This window comes from Bacillus rossius, chromosome 15 (genome assembly GCF_032445375.1).
Source record: "Bacillus rossius redtenbacheri isolate Brsri chromosome 15, Brsri_v3, whole genome shotgun sequence".
In the NCBI taxonomy this organism is placed as follows: Eukaryota; Metazoa; Arthropoda; class Insecta; order Phasmatodea; family Bacillidae; genus Bacillus; species Bacillus rossius.
The window spans coordinates 42,851,194-42,874,383 of record NC_086342.1 but is presented as its reverse complement, the minus strand read 5'-3'; the positions used below and the strand labels follow the sequence as shown (position 1 = coordinate 42,874,383).

Below are 23,190 nucleotides of genomic sequence, written 5' to 3'. Positions count from 1 at the left end.
ATGTCTCCTGCGTTTAGAACTCATTATGAGGGGTTGACACTGGGCAAAGGCAGCTTTTAATGTTTCCATTTTCTCCTGAGCAGAGGGAGACAAGTCTGTCAGGGACGGTCATGGTTGAAGATGTTTGGAACACAAGTCCTCAACCAATCCGCGGGTCCAGAAACTTCTGTAACAACGTTCACATCTTGAGTGGCTCGGCTTACGCGACCTAACTCAAGTGTGAAGGTTGGAAGTGTTTTCTGGTCACATTACGATGTGCGTGAGAAATTTCACCTCACTCTGGCCAACAGTGGCATTCGTGTGTCGCAAAGGTCGAGCGGTTAGTCTCCAGTCATTCTAGCACGAGTGACAGGTGGTGAACATGGTCTTCCCAGGTCTATGGAAACATAATCACATCGCTGAGGTAGGCAATCACAAACTGCCCAACGTATGCTTCACTTTAAACTGAAGGACTTTGCAAGCACTAACAGGAAGTCTGTTTAAAGAAAAAAGTACCCTCAGTGGTCCGGGAGTATTGTTGCTTCATTGTGCAACCCTCATAGAGCTACAGGTGTTTCACTTCTCTCTCATAAAACAGTAAATTTAAACACATTACTTGGCACTTTTCTTCAGTCCAGAAATGTGCAGATAGGTTGATCGGTCCTCGGTAATTAGTAGTAATGTGGTCAGAGTTGACCAGTACCACACATGCTTGTCTAGCTGCCATGCTGCATGGGACGAGAGTTAATACGGCAGAAAAAGTTTTGCACCAGTGTGAAGGATATCTGGTATCCATACTATGCTGTAGTGGAAGTATGGTATGTTATGCCTGAAGTGTGGTATATTGTAGTAGTAATTATTGTACACAGGTGAGGGATTCGGAATAAATAGTGTATGCAGTATGTGTGAAATGGAGGTACACCATTTTGCCCCCTCTCCCAGAGCAAGTTCGCCCACCGCAGCCCTCACTGAAAGGAGTGTATGTGTCAAAGCCAGAGCACAGCGACAGTGGTCCAGCCAAGTCCAGTCGACTGAATAAACTCCTTAGCTTCGGCTCATGTGTTATCCCCTCCCCTCTTCTTCAACCCTACCTTGGTGCTGCTCCAAGATTAGCAGGTCGTCTGTTTGTGTCCCGTCAGAACCTCACGGGTGTTAAGTATCAAGTTATCTCGCCATGCCGCAGCTCTGGCCGGGCAGGGGAGGGATGTTAATATCATGCTTGGTATACAACACTATGAATGATATATTCAATATAATATTATTTTATTAAAATTAAGGAAAAAAAGATGTAGCTGTGCGCTAGCCCCATGAAAGAACACATACACAAGATAGAATTTTTTGAACCTGTGTGTAGCTATTTCAGTGTTGTACAACCAATAGAAAATTTAAGTATTTAATTTTTGTACTTTATGTGGCTTGATCGAGAGTTTCACTGGTTAGAGTGTATAAAAACATTTCTCGTAACTATGTGATATTACTGTAATGTATCATATTTGTTTTGCACAATATATGAAATTGTATTTTATTAAATTTGTAATTTTTTCCCAGAAAAAACCTTTTCTGCATCGAGCAAATATCGAACCAAGGACATGAACCAATCGAATCAATCAATATATTCTTGAGTGATTGGTTTTATGAAATTCAGAAATTTGTCCTAATTTATAGTTAATTTAATTACGAATTTTCAAGATGGCCGACAAGATGGCGGATGTCCTGGTGATAAACACTAATGAATTATAGCGCAAAAAAATTAAATTTCCAATTTATTTTGTATAAAAAATTAAAATTAATGTGTCAATAAGGGTCGTATCAACATTGTTAGGTAACGGAACATCGACCTACATACATGAGACAGAGCGATGCTGGTGCTCTCTAGGAATGAGCAGTAGAAACAAAGATGGCATTATCCAAGATGACGGCCTCCAGCAGAACAGAAAAACCAAGATGGCAGTCATGACATCATCCACGATGGTGGTTTCCAGCAGACGACAACAAAATTGCTGTCAACATTCATGAGTGGGGTGCTCGATTTCTAAATGGCATAATTCATGATGGCGGACGAAATCAAGGTCAAGGTCATGAAAGATGGAAGATAGGACGTCACAATCAAAGATGGCGGACACAATCTTGAATCCACGCACCGGCTCCAGAAGCCAGAGAGAGCCCCATTTATATACTACTAGTACCAAAATTCCTCTTTAAGGGGTGGGGGAAGGGGACTGGTGATGATTTTTAAAAATATTATAACACAGTGACGTTCCTCTTATTTTGAAGGTCAAGTGTGCAAAATTATACCAAGCTCGGAATAAAACTGTAGATTTGTATAAAAAAAAACTAACAAGAATGCAACCAAACAAACTGACATAAACTCTTCTTTATATGTATTCACATATTCCTATCAATCACTTTGATTGTGTTTCTAGATTTATATTTATTATATAAGGAAAAATAAATGTGGTATGCCAAACTGATATAAAATAACCAAACAAGGTTAGCTAAACATATACAAGTAATAATATAATTTTATTTAACTTTGTTATTCAAATTAAAAAATAAGTTACGTAACAAATAGTAAAAAAAAAAAAAGAAGTTTATAGTGAAGGGTTTCAAACCTAGAACCATCAATTTCTCATCCACACAATAAATCACAGAGACAAATCACCGATATGAATTGTGAAAAATTTATTTCATGAATGTAATCCCAGGATAGTTACAAATTCTAAAATTTGAGATTAATTTCTTTTGAGGTTATTAAATTAAATGAAATGTATTTCAGAGTACTTTTGCTATCAGAAAGATTTAACACTCCGTTACACTTGATTTGTCTCCAGAAGTTCGTGAAACCAAATGTATTTAGGTTAAGGCAGCCACACACGGTCAGCTCTCTGAACGAACTTGGATCATGTATTTAGTGGAACATGCTTGCGATTTAGATTTCACTATATTATTCTTATGTCCATGGTTCGCGCGAACTTATTGTATTTACATTTCTTACCAAAATGCCTACCTGATGTCACTCGGCCACCCTCTCTTCATTCAGGAGACTGCAATCATCGACCATGTGTTCACTGCTGCCAGATCCGTGTTGTAAGGGGCATGATGTGCCTATTTGTTGCAGAGCTACAAGCAGATTTCATTGTTAAGTTAACAAAAATTAATTCTACTATCTTTATTTTATATTTGGTTAGTAGGTAATAACTTTAAGGAAAAAAAAGTTAAAATTTTTGTCTATGGCAGTAGCATGCACATTATAATGCCTATCCTTATTATTTTTTCAGGCTTAAAATTTTTTGCATTTATAATATTTTCTCCTTTTTCTACAGGTACAGCAGTTTCATACAATTATTCAGGTCAAGGATAAAGAAAACGAATATAACCTTTTAAAGGTAATTATTATTGAATGAATTTATAAATGCTTGCAAAAAGTATCATTAATGCTCTAAGTCTAAACTTTAGAAATAAGAATATACTTAATAATTTTTAACGTAAAACACTGCCATAAAAAATTTGAAATCATTATGGTTGCAAGAAAATCATATTTGATATTTCTTGACAGTCCTAAAATGATACCTATGTGTTATTTAAAGTTTAGTTGAGAAACATATTAGCATTATAAACTTATATAAATTTCCTTATTGTAATATGACCACGTGGATCGCAATAAAAAGACACATTTAAAACAATTTATATTACAATAAAAAATAAATAATAAAAATTTATTTAAAAATTAATAGATGTTAGTTAATAATTATACAATACTTATTCAATAAAATTTAAAATGTAATTTTTGGTTAGGGTTAGATGGCATTGGTGATTTTCTTTATTAGGTATCCATTATTTAAATTAAAATTTATAAAGTATTAAACCAGAGAAATAAAAATGTTTCAAGATTACATATATGACATTCCTTTTCCTTAATTTAAACTCAAATGCATACATGAAAAAGTTAAATACTTTAATTAATTTTCAGCCACTCTAATGCTATAGTATTAAATAAAAAAGAGTTTTACAATTGTATAACTAAATATAAATTAAGGTAACTGAACCTAGCCTACATTTATTTTCGCATTTGCAAGCAAAATGTATGTTTTTGACTTCATAAATAATATATTATATAAGAAACCATAGTTTAAAAAAAATATTTTTTATTTTGAGAAAAAAAGTTTTTTACTAAAAATTTATATTTGTAAACCAGAAAAAAAAAATTACTATAAAACAAGTTTTTTTCGAAATCTTTTATAATAGTCTACAAATAATAAACTTGTTTTAACTAGTTAAATGTGTCCAAAACCTTAGATTACGTGATCCTTCAGGTTCAAGACTTAGAGGACAGACTGAAGAGGTCTCAGAAACTAATTGACGACTCCACAGACACTGTAACACGTGTAACCAGTTTGGTGAGTTCTGTATGTTTAAGTTGATAGATGTCGTACCATGCTAGTTCTTTACACCTAATTATTTCCTATTTGTGATGTGTAAACTTTGTAACCTATTTTATAAATTGACTAAAAATCTAACTGAACAGAAAAGAAAAGAATATCCCATTGTTTATTTCTTGTGTCCCTTTTTGCTAACGTTTAAAATCTTTCTAGAAAGTTGTTCTACACTCAGATATGAAACATGTATCCTTGCTTTAGTTTAAAGTATATCTCAGAAAATCTTTTCAATCTCACCGGCAAGCGAAACTGCACTTGACTTGAGTGGGATCTGTGAACGGAAAACAATGATGTGAGAGATTCAAGAAGCGAGGTTAACATAAAATAAATTCCATGAGTGTCTGCATTTTTTATGTAACTAGATTTTCTTAGATTTTAGGTTTTTCAAATGTTCTGAAAATGATTGCTCTTTTTATTAGTATTTATTTATTTTAAATCATTCAAGAAATAACTATTTATTTTACTGTATTGGTAGTAAAATATACCATAGAGGTTATGTATTTGTTTAGAAGAATTAAATAAAATTGGAGGTGATACCTGTGCCGCCAACTAGTATTTTTGGCACAATTTTAAATTTGAATTTTTTTAAAAATTAAATAATGTTACCTGTCATTCCTCTGCTGCAAGAACTTAAACTTGTTCCTCCTGTAGACTCCCATTCAACCTTTGTCAGACTTGTCTTCCGAAGTTTTCGCAGCCCTAGATGTGATTTCTGCCTACCATTCAATGACCCAGCAGGGCAATCCCATTATTCTCGCCTTGGCGCACGAACGTCTCCTGTAATTCGCCCCTGATCCGTGACGAGAACTGCTATGACTTGCAAGCTCTCAGGACCGGCCAGTTCCAAAACCTCGCCTGACGCGAGCACTTCTTGGCATGATCGCGAATCATCTTCGCCTAAGTCTTGTAGACCACCTTTCCCACTGGCATCAGCAGCTCCACACCCCCCACCTCTCCAAGTTTTCCTGGGAACTCTGCCCCGGGGCTTTGACCGGCCTCTAACCCCGGCCAGGGTCGGCCTCTCCCCAAGGCCACGATGCCACCTAGCTGTAGTTTTGCGAAACACTTCCCCTGGGAGTTTGAACGCCCGTGGAACGCCTGCGCTCTGGCATCTCCTGCAGTAACCAGTCCTCTGTAGTTCCATCCCAGGCCACCAGAGCGCTGGCTCAGTACTCTCCGTAAGCCCAATACTGTTACCAGCTGACCCGTGTGAGTCGACCTCTACTCTGTTCAGCCACACCTCAGTAGGTCGCGCTGACATCGGGCAGTACCACCAACTTCGAGATATCCAAGTCTGTCTTTCATCGAAAAGCACCTCGGTAATCTTTGTAACCTTTCGGTTCGAGAGCCGAAGCCCTCCCCCCTTTCTTTCGTTAACGTTGCTTTTAATTACGAGTCTCGGCCGCCCAAGCTCACTGCGCGCCGCGATTCGGGACTGTCTGCTTAGTATCTGCATCATTGGGACGCCTCTCCGTTGTTCTTTAAGATGTGACCAGACTAGACAAGGGCTGATTCCCACCACGGTAGTGTTTAGGCGTTAGTCAGTCCACGTAAATCTAGCTAAAGTAGTCAAATATAAGTCATCGTAGATAATTTTTTTTTTAATCATGGTCATCCGCGTTGCGTTCGTCTGCTCAACCATCGGGCAGACTCTGGAAGACATCACCCTGTTTGGTGAGTTTTAACCACGATCACTTCCCGACCATCATCGTAACTAGAAGGCATTTTCTGCCTATTCCACCAACTGTCTGTGAATCAGTCCTAAACATGTGTGTTTCGGATCTGTTCACAGACAGGGTACGAGTACTTTTCCAAGGACCAGATCAGTCTCCATGGGGCGGATGAGTCAGGCCCTCTGATGTCTAGTCAGCTGTCCCACTTCATCCAACAATCTTCAAAGCGCCAGCCTTTCATTTTTTAAAAAATACCTTTTCGGACTAGCATTTCACCACGATGTTTCTCAGATCAGAAATCCAGAAGCTTACTACGATTATTCAATATGTTTATTGTGATGAACTTTAATTAAATATTATTAATCAACTTATATAATTTTCTAATGCGGGCCGGCCCATTCTTTTATTAATGTGATCTTAATTCCATGTTGTATATATTTTCTGTTAATTAACTTACATTATGTAGTTTTATATTTAATGGAAAATAAACAAAAGTAAAATAAAAACAGAAAACTAACGTATGGAAGAAAACATTATTTGCCTGCTGAAACCGAAAGATCCACGAGTCACCCTCAGTTATCAAGTGGGACTGATGAGGCATGACATACCTTGGCAAATATAAGATGTAATTTTTTTTTTAATTTTCACTGTAGTTACTATTATATGCCACCTAATTTAAAAGTTTTAAAGAAGTATTTATTTATGAAATAAATACTGATATCAGCAGTTTAGCAGAATAAATTGGAGATTAAAATTCATTTTAACGTAGATACTGCGCCTGTGAAACCATTGACAACAGACTCATTCCACTCATAAGCTGGGTTGGCCACCGCTCTGGCAGGATCCCACCTGTCACTCCGCCACCCTCTCTTCATTCAGGAGACTGCAATCATCGACCATGTGTTCACTGGTGCCAGATCCGTGTTGTAAGGGGCATGATGTGCCTATTTGTTGCAGAGCTACAAACAGATATCTTTGTTAAGTTATAAAAACTAAATTCAACAATTTTTTTATCGCATGTTTAGTTAGTAGATTAATCACTTAATGGAAGAAAAAAAATGTTTGTCCATGGCAGTAGTATGCACATTAGTATGTAGTGCTATAGTTTAAATTAAAAAAATAGTTGTACAAATGTATAACTAAATATAGGTACTTCAAGGACATCCAAAAATCCCTTTTACATTTTGTGTATGGTTTTTCTAAATACATATTACTAAACATAGGCTACATTATTATTCACATTTGCAAGCAAAATGTTTGTTTTTTAAGGTCTGAAATAATATTATATGTAAGTAAACATAATAAACAAAAGGTATTTAATTTTTGAGAGAAACATAAAAATATATATATATTCGTAAAACCAGAATAAAATGACACTCAAAAATGTTTTGCAAAACTCCCCCAAAAATCTTTTATAATAGTCTACAATTAATAAGCTTGATTTAATTATTTGATTTTTCCAAAACCGTCATTTTTGTTTTTATTTAGGTTCAAGACTTACAGGACAGACTGAAGACATCTCAACAACTTGTTGACGTCTGTACAAACAATTTAACACGTCAAAATAGTATGGTGAGTTCTGTATATTTAAGGGATAGATAACATTCCTTGCTAGTTCTTCATGCTTGGTTATTTCTTAGCTGTAATGTAAAAAATCTTTGTGAGCAATTTTATAAATCTACTGAAAATGAACCCTAACAAAAAAGAAAAGAATATCCCATTGTTTATTTCTTTTGTATATTTCACAAATGTTCAAAATCATTCTCGAATCAGTTGTACTACCCTCAGTATTAACGTGCGTATCCTTGCTCATGTTTGAAGTACATCTCAGAAACACTTTTAAATCCAACCAACATGCGAAACTGCACTTGACTTGTGTGGGAAATGTGAACGGGAACCAACAATGATGCTGGAGTTTTAAAGAGCCAGAAAACCATAAAGTAAATTCCGTGAGTGTTTTTCTCTTTTAGTTTATGTGCAATTAGCTATTTTTATATAACCTAGAATTATTTTAGATAGGTTTTTCAAATAGTATGAAAGTATTCTTTTTTTTTTTAACCGACTTCAAAAATGGAGGAGGTGTAATGTTCGACTGTATGTTTTTTTTAATGTATGTTCACCAATATAACTGTCAATTGAGGATCCATTATGAAAATTCTTTGTTTGTTGTTTGTTTGAAATGGTATACTCTTGAGGTGGTCGCTTTGTCTACAAGTCATAATCTGATCCGGGGATCGTATGGAAATTGAGGGAAATCCTGAAATTTTATAGTAATGTACACTGTAGTTTTCTTGAATTCTCACTAATCAAATAAAATCTATTAATGATTCAGGTGTTACGCCTAAAGGTCATCACCAAATGCAGCTGAGATGACGATGGCAGCCACAGCACTCCTTAACTGTTAGGAGTTAAAAGAAAATACTGCAATAATTCGACAGATACTACTTAGCAGTTCTTGTATAGATGTGTACGTGTAACACAATAAAAAAACACACTCTCACTATGCTAAAAAGCCAAAAATAACTAAATACAGATTTAATCCCCAAGACAAAATTGCACGTATTACTTTTTATGTATTTATTTCTTATTTCGTTTTACACAATATTACAATTACTTATTAATCATCATAACTTTTCCATTTCTCGTAATGCTATTTAATCATGTGGTCCGTTAAGTAATTTATTTGATTCTAAATCACATAGTCGAATACTGTCTAATGTTTTCACTCAACTTAGGGCAACATACACTTAACCTTTGGTAAACTTTTTTTTTTTAATCATTGACAGCTTTATATCAAGTGTAACCCTGAAGCTTATGCACTGTTAAGCCCAACTTAAAATTAATGGCATCTTTCTTCTTTCGACATCCCCATAGCCTTCTGCTGCTCGAAATGTTGCTAATACAGGTGCTTATACAGTTAAGCCATCCCTGTCTTTCACTTAGTGCCAATAGTTTCATCATCAAATTTGATACAAACTGCATCTGGCAGTTCACCTGCTTCTAATTGATCACGATGAAGAGCAGGCCACCTAAACTTACGTATGACAGCCATAGAACCGTTGATAAGACCTTCAGTAACTGATATGTTACGCCTTGACATTACTCTCGAACCTATGCCTACTTTTAGCAAGTGCAAAAAACCACCACAGTTATTTACATCAGCAGGAATCACACTAGATGGTGGTCGTTTTCCGTAGGTTGGTTTCTCTCTCCACTCATCCGTAGCATGCAAGATATAAACGCGACATGATTGATGTAATTGACTCGTCGTTTTAGAGTTATAGTCATCCACCAATCTAATCATTAGAAAAATTCTAACTGAGCACCATCTGTGAAGTCATCAACCTGTTCAACTCGCCGTCTTTCACATAAAAGAAAGTTGCAATAGTGAGATTGTAAGCTCTCCAAACCGCAACTTTGACGCATATTAATTGTGAGTTAGCAGAAGGAGAACTGTTGCCATAAATGAATTTCTGCATTTAATCACGAAGTTTGTTCCAAAAACCAATGACCTTTTACTGGCGGTAACTGCATATCATCGCCAAATATTAATATATGGACAACTCGAAACAATACATTATTGTTTTTGAACTCCTGCAGATAGTTCCTTTTTCTATTGGCAGAGAAAAAAACTGAGTGTAGGGTTCTACCAGAAATTTTCCGTGTTGCAACACCTGTCAAAGATGCCACTTGTACAAAAGTTGATTTCAACAAATTATCCATCGTTGGAGCATTGCAGCGTCTAATGTGCTCAACAATTAATTTTAATAGAAATGATTTTCCACTAGCAGCTCCACCCGTGATAAATAATAACAAAGGCTGTAGATTATTATCGAACCTGATGTCTCTGTCTATTTAATCTGACACCTGTTTAAGTAAATATTTCTGTTGAAAAATTGGGGCTTCTGATTCCACTTTTGTAAACTTCATCGGGTATAACAGAGAGATCATTATTTTCGACAAAACTGTCATCATTATTTTACATTTTAATTTGGTCCTTGGCATATATGTTCATATAATGGTCTCTTGGGCCGTCGATGCTTCTCTCTTCGTTAACAGTGTTGAGTGCTACAGCTTGATCAAGAGCTGTTGAATTATTTGTTTAACATGGGCGAATTTCTCTACAGATAAATTATGTAGAAGAGATCTTATCTGTTATTTATGCGTAAGAAACAAGCTTCAGCTGTTTCGCCCTCTTGAACAAGTTCACTTTCATTGCAATCAGACTGTAAAAAAACCCTTCTCGGTCGCTGTTTAAAGTAAAGTAGCGTGTGCGTGAAACTGCTGCATGATATCTAATTTGCATTCTTGTATTATCACGTAATGGAATATATCTAGATCTTCCGTTTACCTGATCTCTTAACTTAATGTCACCGTTGTCATCATTCCAAAATGCATCTGAAACGGTTACGCAACGAACTGCAAACTCAGCCATGCTTATCTCTTCTAGGTCGTTTGATCTTTGTTTGTAGTGAACTAACAAATATTGTTGAAACTGATGTTTCGTCTTCACAAAATCGTAAAATTCTGTAGTGTTGTTCCGGACGACAGCTATTTACGAAAACAGTTTTTCTTGAACACATCTTTAAAGGCAAGTGGCAGGGACGATAGGCCACTTCAGGTGCACTAACTAATCCTTGACCGAGGATCGCCATTGAAACAGAAAACAGCTGCTTCCACACATCATTACTTTTGACATTTAGCTTTTTGAACCACTTCCCTCCCAACATTGCCACAATCATTTGTTTCACATTTGCTTGCATACTTGGCAATATGGTAAGAGACTGCTGTTACGTTTTCACTAGGCTGTATATCCATGTTTGCTCCCCAAATTTTGAGAAGAACTGAGTTATAGTTGTTGATAATATCTTCATCTGTGTTTCTTTAGAGAACACAAAAGTGTCCTTTATTAAGGAGGGCGTCATCAGGTTCTAAGAAGTTCATTGTGTTGCTTATAGGCCTTGGAAATCAAAAATGACAGGAACCAGTACTTCGATCTTTATAGCATGTTGTGGAATATTTGTGAATTTGTAGCCTTTTAACCTGCTCAGCATTATTACCGTTAACTGAGCATGACAACATGGTCTATTATTCTGAGCCCTTCAGGACTATCGAAATTTGGAACAGAATTGCATTACGAAAGCATATGTAAATGGGGGCTTCCTCTGTTTGGAAATTCTATTCTGTACCAAAAATCTGAAAGTGCTCCCCTGATAAGCATCTGGGATTCATTTTTAAAAATCTCATCAAAGCATTTACCCTAAGTGTGAACTGTCTTGCCACAACTACTAGGTATCTTTGTTCTAATTCCATTCGTTCATCGAATGGCAAGTCTTCAACTTTATCCAGAATTGCATCAGGGAGTCAATCTTTTATGAGTAATGCTTTGATCATGTCTGTCCAGTTCATATCGTTGCATGAAAATGTAACAAACCAAATAGGAGGACCAAGACTCCGCACCATAGCAATCAACTCAGGGCAACATCTTTTCCAGTAAGCAGCCGACCCTGTTATGTTTCTCATCGTAGATGCATATTATCATTGATACCTTGAGGTGTATGTTCACTTTGCTTCATTCCACACGAGACTGAAACCCTTGCTCTAGATTTTAAATATTCCACGACCGATAATGCAAAGAAATAATAATTGTTTCTTTGAAATCAATTATCATTACACACAATTAGTAGAGACATGCATATTTCGCGATTGCGATAAAACGAATTTTTACGCGAATTTGAGTACATTTTTAAGAATAACGCGAATTTCTCACATTTTGGATAATAACGCGAAATCCTTGAATTTTCGGCGAACAGTCAGAACATTTTCCTCATTCGAACACGGCAATTCAATTTGTAAATACAGTAACAAACGTGAAACAACAAAAAACCAAAGATAACTACCCACACAGTGTATTTTATAACATGAAAAGTTGCTTTTATTTCTAAACATGTAACAATTTAAGCCTAGGCGTGTAAAAGTCCGAGTAATTACAGCAGGAGACAATCTAAAATGTACTAGGGAAAAACGTAAACTCACGAATATAGAAACGTAACGGAAATGTCGGAAATATTACGTGGCTGATCGTAACATTGTAAGTGCTGATACTGTATTTATGTCACAACTTAGCCGAAATACTGGTACGAGACATGAACTTCACAAGATAAAATGAGTGGAATCTTGGTAACTGTTTTATACGTATTATATAATTTCGGAAGTATTATACTGTTGACGCATATTTTTTAAACTAACCATTTATTTGTGGGGATCGTAAATTATTAATTATTGGTATCAAGACATCAAGATGAACGTAAACTTGAACATGTCACGGCAGCGAGTAAGCGGGTGCGTATACCAATAAACTGGTATTAGAACTGGACAAAACTGGTACACGGGAGGTGGAGCTTATATTTTTTTCCGCTAGGCTCGCTTCTATTGGCTGGCTGCTGATGGAAGGTCACGAGTCTGGGCGGAGCATTGAATGAGTTATACTGCGCATGCGCAGCTCAGAGAACAGACGCCGCACTGGGCCGCACTGTAACAACAGATGATCGAGTACAATGACCTTTCTCCGCGCAAGGCGCGCAATTGACGGTAAATTTTCATCAATTTGCGCCCCTTTTTTATTTATTTTTACTGTGTAATGTAGCCCGTTCTGAACGCGGCAGGATGCGACTGTATTTTAATTAACTTTAACGTATTTCTTACTTTTCCCTTTATTTACACTTTCCCGCTTTTTACACTTTTTTACTTTGTCCCCATGAAAAGTGCAAATAAGGGGTTTTGCTGTATTTTGATATTCGGCTCGCCTGGACAGTCGATTATCACGGTGTTTACAGCAGGTTGTTTCTCGAAGCGTTGTTCTCTTATATAGTCTTTAGCGTTGTTTGTCCATTGCGTCCATTTTTATTAACCAAATACCAAATTTAAAATGCAAACACGGTGACGATTCGTAACATTCTGTTGTGCGCAAGTTAAAGTTTAACGGGTCGAATTTTGTTACAGATAGTTTTCAACGTCTGTGAAATAAATTAAAGGTGTACAATTTAAAGGTCGGCTAAAACATTAGGCCTATTAAAATGCCTAAAGTGCCGGTAACTGCAAAACAGCGAGCCTCTGAATTTTCTCAACACGGACTTTATGCTAGTGATTCAACCACACTTTTTTGTCGTCACTGTAATGTCACCGTCTCTTGGGATAGGAAAGACTCATGTGAAAAACATGTAGGCAGTGAAAAACACAAGAAGCGTCTCTCTTCATTGCAAGGCTCATCTAGTGCGTCTGAACGCCAGTCGTCAATATCTTCAGCGTTTCAGACAGCAAAAAATAATGTCCAAAAAGACAAAAAGTTGGAATTTATAAAGGAAACAGCAGAGACCTTTATAAAGGCAAATATACCCCTTGAAAAGCTTGATGATCCTAATATCAGGGCATGGCTGAACAAATACATCGAAGGTGCTGGAGACATGCCACTTGCGAGAACAGTCCGTGAGAAATATGTAGGGGACATAGCCAAATGCAGAATTGAAGATGCCAAAACTGCATTAAAGGACAAAAAAATTGACATACTGTGCGACGAAACAACAGATAAAATGGGTAGGTGTGTATTTGTTGTTTTATTTAGAATTCTGAATCTTCAACAGGATAAACCAGAAATATTTGTTGCAGGAGTTCACTTTCTTGAAGCTGCTAATGCCACAAACTGTGTGAGGGCAATTTTAGATTCACTCAAAATGTACAATGTACAGTATGGTGATGTGCTCTCAGTAGTAACCGATGCTGCTCGTTATATGACCAAGGCTGTTAGTACTCTCGAAGTAATCCTTGGAGACCAGTTAACGCATGTCCAGTGCTGGGCACATAAGTTAAATCTAGTTGGCAATGTCTGGGTGAAAGAGTTGCCTGAGTTGAACAATGCTATGAGCAAAATAAAAAATGTGTTCAACAACACCAGGAAAAGAAGGCACCTGTATGCTAGCTTTCTTGAAGAAAAGCATGGAGAGAAACGTCCATTGTTCCCACTTCCTGTTGTTACTAGATGGAATTCCTGGTTCAACAGCGTTTTTTATGTAGCAGACTACATACATGACATTGTTGATTTCTGCAAAACAGATGAACTAAAGGCAACACAAAATTCAGGGGTTGAGTTTCTGTGTTCACTCACAGAAAATGACATTTCTCTCATTCTTTGTCAAGCTGTCTTTGTGAAAGAGCATGCCAAGAGCCTTGTAGAGCTAATACAGAAACTTGAAGGTTCTTTGTATCCAACTGCCCATTCACTATATGGGGACTTGCAAGGTATAAAAAAAAAATTTGAAAACATCACTCGTGGCATTTATTTTGAGGCAACCAGTAGAGCTTTGTCTAACATGCCCCCCGCTAAAGCTGCTGAAGCTAAAGTGTCCATCACAAGAACAGCAACACAAGCCCTTTCCAAACTGAACTCTCTCATGACAACTGACCCAAGTAGAAAGAGATTTGAAGCAATTCAAATTTTTAGTCAGGAAAGTTTGTTGCTTGCTAAATTAAACCCAGAAATGGTGCAGAAACTGAAAACTGTCCATAGTCTCTACTCCATAAGCACTGAAGAATTAACAGCTGGTTTTGGTCAGCTTCAGGACATTGTTACAAAACAAATGGAAACAGACAATTCAGTGGACGTAGTGAAGTCATTGAATGTAGTAAAGCTGTCACAGCCATTGTTTGCTTCCAGCTGCCTTGAAGCCATCTGGATGCCTTCTGCAAACGTTGACTGTGAACGATTTTTGTCCTCATATAACACAGTCTTAACAGACCGCAGGACAAATTTAAGTGAGGCTAATTTGTGTATCATGGCTACTTTTGCTTTCGAGAGCTAAAGTTTGAGGATTTTGTTCCATGTGTTTATGTCACTATTTTAGAGACTTCATATTTATTCTTGCTGGTTTAGGTACTAAAATATTTTCAATTACTGTATGTAAAAAGTGATGTGTAAATTCGATTGTAAATTACTGCTGCTAGTGCAACTGTACAATGCAAGAATGTGTCCAAAATTTCAAGGTATGCTTAGCTTAATTTTTTTAATTTATAGTGCTAAAACTATTTAAAAAATAACACCGCTTTTGATGTATGATAACACCACTTTTAAGGGTAAATAACAACGAATTTTGCTATAAAATAAACCCCAAAACTGCATGTCTCTAACAATTAGTGTTTGAAAGTAATCAAGAGGAGTTTTAGAAATATCTCTTTCTTCGCCAAAACCGTTTCTCCCGTCAGGGAAAAGAAAGTACCCGCACAGTTCCTCCATCCTTTTATTCCCGCTCAATGTTCAGAGGTGGTCCTTTTTTTCTGTGAACATCAACAACTGTGATTGAACCATCTAACTCGTTTCCATTATTAGCGCTAATTTGGTACATCTTCATCATTTGAATGCATGCAAACTTGTCAAAAAATAACTCGTCTTTCTAAATTATTAGAAACTGATCCTAGGGACAGAATCGGATTTACGGAATTAGGCGACAATCTGCAAAAAGGATAGGGAGATGACAAAAGTACTTGAGAAGTATCTCCGTATTGGGGAATAATCTGGCTATCCGTTCTAGTATTGGTATCATTGAATGATGTTGAGGATATATTAGCAAAACGAGTATCTACTGTAGCAGCAGGTCTCTTATGTGATAATTCTGGATTGTCGTGTAATGTTGTTTGAGAAGCATCATCTTGCAGCGGCTCTCTTTCCTATAATTTTAATAAAATATTATTATTGTTATGTGCTACCTACATGGCTGTAGCATGCACATTAGCATGCCTATTCTTATTATTTTCTTCAGGCTTAAAAATTTTTGTATTTTATATATTTGTTCTTATTTTTCTACAGGCACAGCAGCTTCAAACAAAGATTCAGTACAAGGATAAAGAAATTGAATCTAATTTTGTAAAGGTAATTACTATTACTTTAATTAATAGGTGCTTGTAAAAATTATCATTTATGCCCTAAACTTACAACATAAGAATATAAATAATAATTTTTCATGTAAAAAAGTGCAATAAAATTTTTGAAATCATGGCAATTGCAAGGAATTCCCCTTATATTCCCTAACCCCTTAAATCGTAAAAAGTCAAAATTATAGTTTGTTAAAAATTATTTGAATAACATAATAGCATAATCACATTAGAATTTTTTATTAATATTTTACCATCGTATCTCAAAATATGAGGCATTATAATAATATTTAATATAAATATGTATTTCAAAAACACAACAAATAAAAATAATTAAATTAAAAATTATTATAGTTGTGACTATGATAATACTATAAACTGTGCTGTAAAATTTAAAACTTTTTTTTTGTTAGGGTGTTACATTGTAAATTATTTTTGTTATTACCCATGGTTAAAAACTAATAATTTAATGAAATATAACAGTGAAAAATGAAAATGTTTTAGGAGTACATATCGGTTTTCTTATATCAAGTTCAGAAGAATACATGAAAAAATTACTGAAATTATTTTCAGGAAAACCAAAATACTATAGTTTTTATAAATAATGATTTGTACAAATGTATAACTTAATATATTTCAAGATTTCCAAAAATACCTTTTACCTTTTGTGTATGGTTTTCTAAATTAAGGTAACTGAACCTAGTCTACAATTATTTTCGCATTTGCAAGCAAAATGTATGTTTTGACTTCATAAATAATATATTATATAAGAAACCATAGTTTAAAAAAAATTGTTTTTGTATTTTGAAAAAAAGTTTGTTTACTAAAAATTTATATTCGTAAACCAGAAAAAACTTACTACAAAACAAGTTTTTTTCGAAATCTTTTATAATAGTCTACAAATAATAAACTTGTTTTAACTAGTTAAAGATGTCCAAAACCTTAGATTACGTGATCCTTCAGGTTCAAGACTTAGAGGACAGACTGAAGAGGTCTCAGAAACTAATTGACGACTCCACAGACACTGTAACACGTGTAACCAGTTTGGTGAGTTCTGTATGTTTAAGTTGATAGATGTCGTACCATGCTAGTTCTTTACACCTAATTATTTCCTATTTGTGATGTGTAAACTTTATTACTGTCCGTATGTGGTTAAAGAAAACATTGTATTAATTTTGTTATAAATGCCCTGGAAGCTGCCTGGAAGTATACCCAGAGGCACACAAGGGAGTAACATTAAAAAAATAACTTACTTCTCACAATAGGAAGTAGAAAGTTGATTGTATTGGAAGTAATAAAAAAAGAAGTTGCTTAAAGCTTACCCTTTTTATTGTTAATTATGGTTTTAATTATTTTCTTTTCATAATATCAGACATTACAAAACTACACTGATCAGAATTAATTGCCGGGGGGTGGGGGATCCCGTCAGAAATTATTTATTGCAAATCGATTATGAATGGTTCAAATATAACAAAATAGGTTTTTACAATAAAAAATTAATTAGGAAATTTCAAACATATACTAGCCCAACCAGTGCCGAACTATTTATAATTTGATTTCACAATATTTGATCGTTGACTGTTCACTTGCGGTGACTGGAAGCGGGAGAGTCTCGTAGAAATCTGTCCAGAGGGAAATACATAACATCTAGTTGTATTCCGGGATGGACTTGAGCCAGAGGAACACTTCTTGAACCCCACATCCTGGGGGTGGAATGAAGCAAACCACTCCCTCGGAAGCTGCACACGAGTCATGCTAACAGGATTACCTAGTAACCCGAACTAAACCACTGGCAAACTAGAAGATAAAAACATAAGAAAACTTGGGGTCGCTCCTGGACTCCAGGGATCACAGCCCTTAATTTAGTCACGGCGAGGCAAGTCGCGGGCAATAATCACTGAAGAGATGCGACCGCGGTGACGACAGAAGGACGAATCAATCAGTGCATCGGGCTGCATAGAACTTAGGCTAGAGGCCCGGAGGCCTAGGGAGTGGGGGAACTAGTCTCTGATTGGCTGGAGGAAGCGCGCGGAAGGCTCGTGCCGCGGGCCTGAAGAAATAAATAACAAAGTTGCTGATGGCCTAACTTAAGGGGCATCGAAGGCTAATCACGTTCTGAAAGCAGTGCTCTCTGTCGGGGAACATGCGTAACCTACTCAGGGTTAGTGCGCAGGAGTCCCACGAGGGGGACTCGCGTAAGCCTGGCTCTTATGGGACCAACTGGATCGCGCTCTGTCGGGCTAAATGGGAACCAGAGAGAGGGTCTCGCTCAAGCGCCGAACTAAGGTAAGTTAGTTCGCCTCGCCGCCCGGCGATGGCGCAAGCAGGCCTTGCCCCGGCCAGCGATATGTCCTCGCGGCCTCGGGAGCTCAATGGTCCCGACCGTTGCTCTGGGAGAGGTTCCTGGAAAAGATGGCTCGTGAGGAAAGTCTTAGGCCGGGTGCTGATGCGTGCCCGACAGCCCTGGAACATTAGAATGAGGCATGACTGGAGCTGCCAACCTCAGCCGAGCTCTGGGAAGTGGGCCGCCCTGGGAGGACCCTGAGAAAAGCACTCTCGGTCACAGAGCCGGACACTGCTACTGGTCGCGTTCGTGGCCCGAGGCGGGAAGAAAAATGATGGCTAAACCTAGTTTGGTGAAATCACATCAGGGTCTCGGGTGCAGCGCTGGGAAAGCGTCGCGGGACTCTAGTAGAAAAGATTTGATCAGGATGAACAATGGACTAACAAAGTTTATATTACTGAATTTAGGTGAAAAATAAATTTGTGCCAAATATTTCAAATTTGCGGCACTACTCAGCAACCAATTTTATAAATTTACCAAAAATCTAGCTGTACAGAAAAGAAAAGATTTTCCTTTGTTTTTCTTATGGCTTTTTTCACGAATGTTAAAAAATTTTTTAGAATCAGATGTTCTACACACAGATAGTTTAAAGTATATCTCAGAAAACTGAGCTGAACTTAGCTCTATCCTGCGGCTCTATCCGGCCGCCCGGGACTGAGAGCTTGGAACAACAACAGTCTAAGTCATTCCACGCAAATACGGCAATTACCACCCAAGTTTTAATTTTTTTTTTTCAATCTCACAGGCAAGTGAAACTGCACTTGACTTGTTTGTTATCTGTGAACATAAAACAACTATGATTTGAGAGATTGAAGAAGCGAGGTTAAAATGAAATAATTACCATGAGTGTTTTTTCCTTAATGCATATGTACAAACTGCAGTTTTTATGTAACCTAGATTTTTTTCTGTTTTTGGTTTTTAAAATATTATGAAAGTGACCTCCCATTTCATAAGTATTATTTATTTTAAATCATTCAAGTCATATCTTTTTATTGTACTGTATTGATAGTAAAATATACCATACAGGTTATGTACCGGTATTTGTTTAGAAAAATGACTTAAAATAAAGGTGATTCCTTATTTCATAAACACAGTAATAATATTAGTTCCTAAATAGTAGTGAAATAAAAAGTAGCTATTAGTGTAGAAATTTGTGTTTCATAAACAAAGTTGAAGGACTGCTGAAATAGTTCACTAATTTTATTAGTTTAATAGTCAGCTCATGGAGTTAAGAAGTTAGGGAGTAGGTGTGTGTAATCTCTGCTGTGTTAACAGTTGAAGTCAAAACAAAAAGCGACCACGCCCCCTTGTGAGAGCAAAACATCACTGGTTGCAATGCATTTAAATGCAGAATACTGTATTTTGTTAATCCGATATTAGCTACCAACGGCGTATATGTGCAAGTTTATCTTGTTAAGATTATGAAATGAAATATAATGTAGTGTTGCAAGACTGTAACGTGTGATTTTTTAGTAGAAATAAGGCAATAAATCCCGATATATGTAATGACGAAATGGGTTATAAAATTAATTTATTGCTTACTTAACAGCATTCAGGTAGGGTGCATTGATGTTATTTAGGCAGTATGTTGTGTCAATAACATTATAGTACCCTTGTTTACATTATTTGTGCTTAAAGAAGGTTTTTTTTCGTCATTTCATTTATCGGACTATTACAATGTTAAAGATATTAGCTTATTACCTACATGTTACTGTAAACGAAATGAACAAATTAACTGATATTTAAATTCTCGTCATAATTATTAGGCCTATGTGTATGGATGGATTAGCTGTCACGAGCCCACTCGCCTATATTAACTTGTACATGCTACAACTTTTGCATTTTATTTATATATTTATTTATTGCAGTGGCCACGCAATAGTAAACATACCAGTAGTTTCTTCAGAGCTAAATTAGTCCTTTGCACGAATATTTCACTTTAGGAGCCAGTACTGTAAAGTAACAGTAATAACAGAGGGCACACATGCCTACCTGCAGCAATGTTGCAGTGATTACATTTGCAACTTTTTTTTTTTACTATAGCGATTCCAAGTGTTATATATTTATACTGTCTACGTTTTAATTATTTTTCATCCCACAATTTTAGCCTTGAATGTGTGCCTTAAGCTTCTTTGAGATCAGTGAGGATTATAAAATGCTAGTGAAGATATACGTATTTAAATCAAAAATTATATTTTTGTATTTTTTGTTCTCATAGGGGGCAATATTTACCCACAATTTCCCTAATATTCATATCCATTCAACTATAGATTTGCAAAAATTAGTTCATAGAAATTTTTTCTAGGAAACCTAATTATTTTTGTCAAGTTTTTTTCTTGGTTTCCCTTACTTGATGACACACATAAACACTATGTAGCAATAACCAATCAATACTTACTAAGACTGCATATAAATACAAAAAATACTTATGTTTCTGATTTGTAATAGGTAAAACAGTTATTCTTGAATGGAATAACAAGATCACTTGAAGCTCAAAAGGAAGAATGCATACATAGCTACTAGAAGTTTGACTGCAAAAATTCTCATTGACCCTTAAACAAAATTGTCTTTGTAAACATCTTTTGAACAGAATCACTAGTTTAAATTATATTCTTAGCAAAATAATTGAACCTTATACAAACATACTTATCAGAAACTGCTTTTGTCAAATAAACAATATGATTATTCAATGGGGACATGTCATGCATATGCTGATTCAAAGAGGAAAAAAATGTCTTTTCGTCTTACAAATACTTTGCACGTCCTTAGACGGGTATGTTATTCCACCTCTATCTTTCTGTGCAATTAATGAATTTTCAGCATTTCCCTCTGGCAACTGGTACATCTTAAATTGGTAATTCCTGAAAAACACTAAAAATATTTTACAGCATTTTTAATGTAGCTATACTAACCTAACCTACAATCTAGTGTTGTTACTAACCTAGCCTAATCAAACACTATCCACATTTGACTACTTCGAAAGAAATATTTTCGAAATTGATTTTTATTACTTTAATTACGGAAAAGTTACGCCGAGGGAATTTTAGAACAAAATGATACTAAACCACACTGCATAAAACTAAAAGTGAAATGTTTTACAGATTAAATCACTTCTCCTCATCCATTTCCTCACCATATTTTTTAAGTTAAGTCTTATAATCGTCGACGATAAAATTGGTACATTATTGGGCTTTGGTAAAAGCAAGTTGGTAGCACAGTGTTGCAAATTTAAAATAGGGTGAAATTATGCGAAATCAACTACAAAACAAGACGTACTGAAGTAAAAACTATAATTTATTAACAAATAACAAGACATTACATAAATGTATATAATTTGGACAACAAAAATCAATGGAAAATATATTATGGTTTCATGCAGATAACACAATCTATTTTATTTCATTTTTTTTTTTTTTTCCAATCCACCTGCAGATCCCTACATGAGCCAACAGCTCAAGGGATATCGACCTTGTCATATTATAAACAAAAATTAAACATAGTTAAAATTGCAATAAAATAATCAAGTTTACAATTATAATGAATTTTGCTAATCTACACTTTCAACAAATAATCACAAATTTTATAATTTTCACAATTTACACAACACAACAAACAGTACATATTTTTCATTTAATATACTCTGAATCATTTGTAGGGTGTCCTATTAATTATACAGCAAATTACATATTATTTATATTGTCATTACAAGGTGTTATTTCACCAGCTAAATAAATATTTTTTTCCTTTGATGTATTCTCTAACAACTTTTTTGAATTCATTAAAATTTTGTAGTAATATAATTTCTTTAGGTGGTAGTTTATTAAATAGTGTTATACCTCTTAAGTGTGGAATTTTGGTTTCAGTTTATAGTTATATCTTGTGATATATGGTCCAGTATGTTCAGATTCTACAAAATTATTTACAATTTTACAAATAAGAGCAACCTATAAATATATTACGAAAAAAAAGGGAATATATTCCACTCAGTAAATAAAGGTTTACATGAGGCTCTTGTATCAGCTAAACATATAATACATATGGCTTTTTTTTGCAATCTAAAAATTTTAATACTATTACTACACTTACCCCATATTTCAATTACATATACCATGTGTGTGTGAAAAAGTGCAATGTATGCAGTTCGTAGAGAATTTCTGTCTATAATTTGGCTAAGAATTCTGAGGGCGTAGCAAGCTTTACTTAATTTATGAATAGTTTGATTGATATGTTCATTCCATTTTAGTTTATCATCAATATGTAAGCCCAAGAATTTAGTTGATTCAGTTTGACTTATCGCTTGATTCTGAAATTCAGATAATACTTGATCGAGCAGTCTTTTATTACCAAATTTAATAAATTTTGTTTTATTTATATTAAGTTTTAAATTATTTGCATCAAACCACTTATTCAAGTTAATTATTTCAAGTTTTAAATTATTTGCATCAAACCACTTATTCAAGTTAATTATTTCAAATTCAGTTTTATTTTTTAATTCCAATATTTTTCTGGAGTTATAAGAAGATTTGTGTCATCAGCAAAATATACCTACTCGTACAAAATTGTACTTACTACAGAGTCAGAATTTTTTCATTAGTTTTCCTTATCCCTATATTTACACATGAGTTATCCATCAAGTCAAATCTGTGTGGGATTGTACATACCGCCACTTTTGTGTTACATAATGAAGGTAATACATATTTCAAACTGAGATACACAGTTTTTGATTGTTTCTTTAACACGTAATTTCCACCTGCTACTATAACTATCTCATCTTCTTTCTTGAGACATGTCTTGTCTTCTCTTATTCCTCTCACCATTTCAATTATAGAAGCTCCTG

The 23,190-nt window shown here is 35.4% G+C and overlaps 1 protein-coding gene across 1 annotated transcript in view; it reads left to right on the top strand.

Annotated features, from left to right (window-relative positions):
- Window positions 1-23,190, top strand: part of LOC134539266 (uncharacterized) — a 98,947-nt gene that overhangs the window by 16,581 nt on the left and 59,176 nt on the right. The window contains exons 8-12 of the mRNA XM_063381090.1: window positions 3,303-3,365; window positions 4,293-4,376; window positions 7,577-7,660; window positions 15,945-16,007; window positions 16,973-17,056. Of these exons, the coding sequence (XP_063237160.1) occupies window positions 3,303-3,365; window positions 4,293-4,376; window positions 7,577-7,660; window positions 15,945-16,007; window positions 16,973-17,056 (378 nt within the window). The remainder of the gene's footprint in view (window positions 1-3,302; window positions 3,366-4,292; window positions 4,377-7,576; window positions 7,661-15,944; window positions 16,008-16,972; window positions 17,057-23,190) is intronic.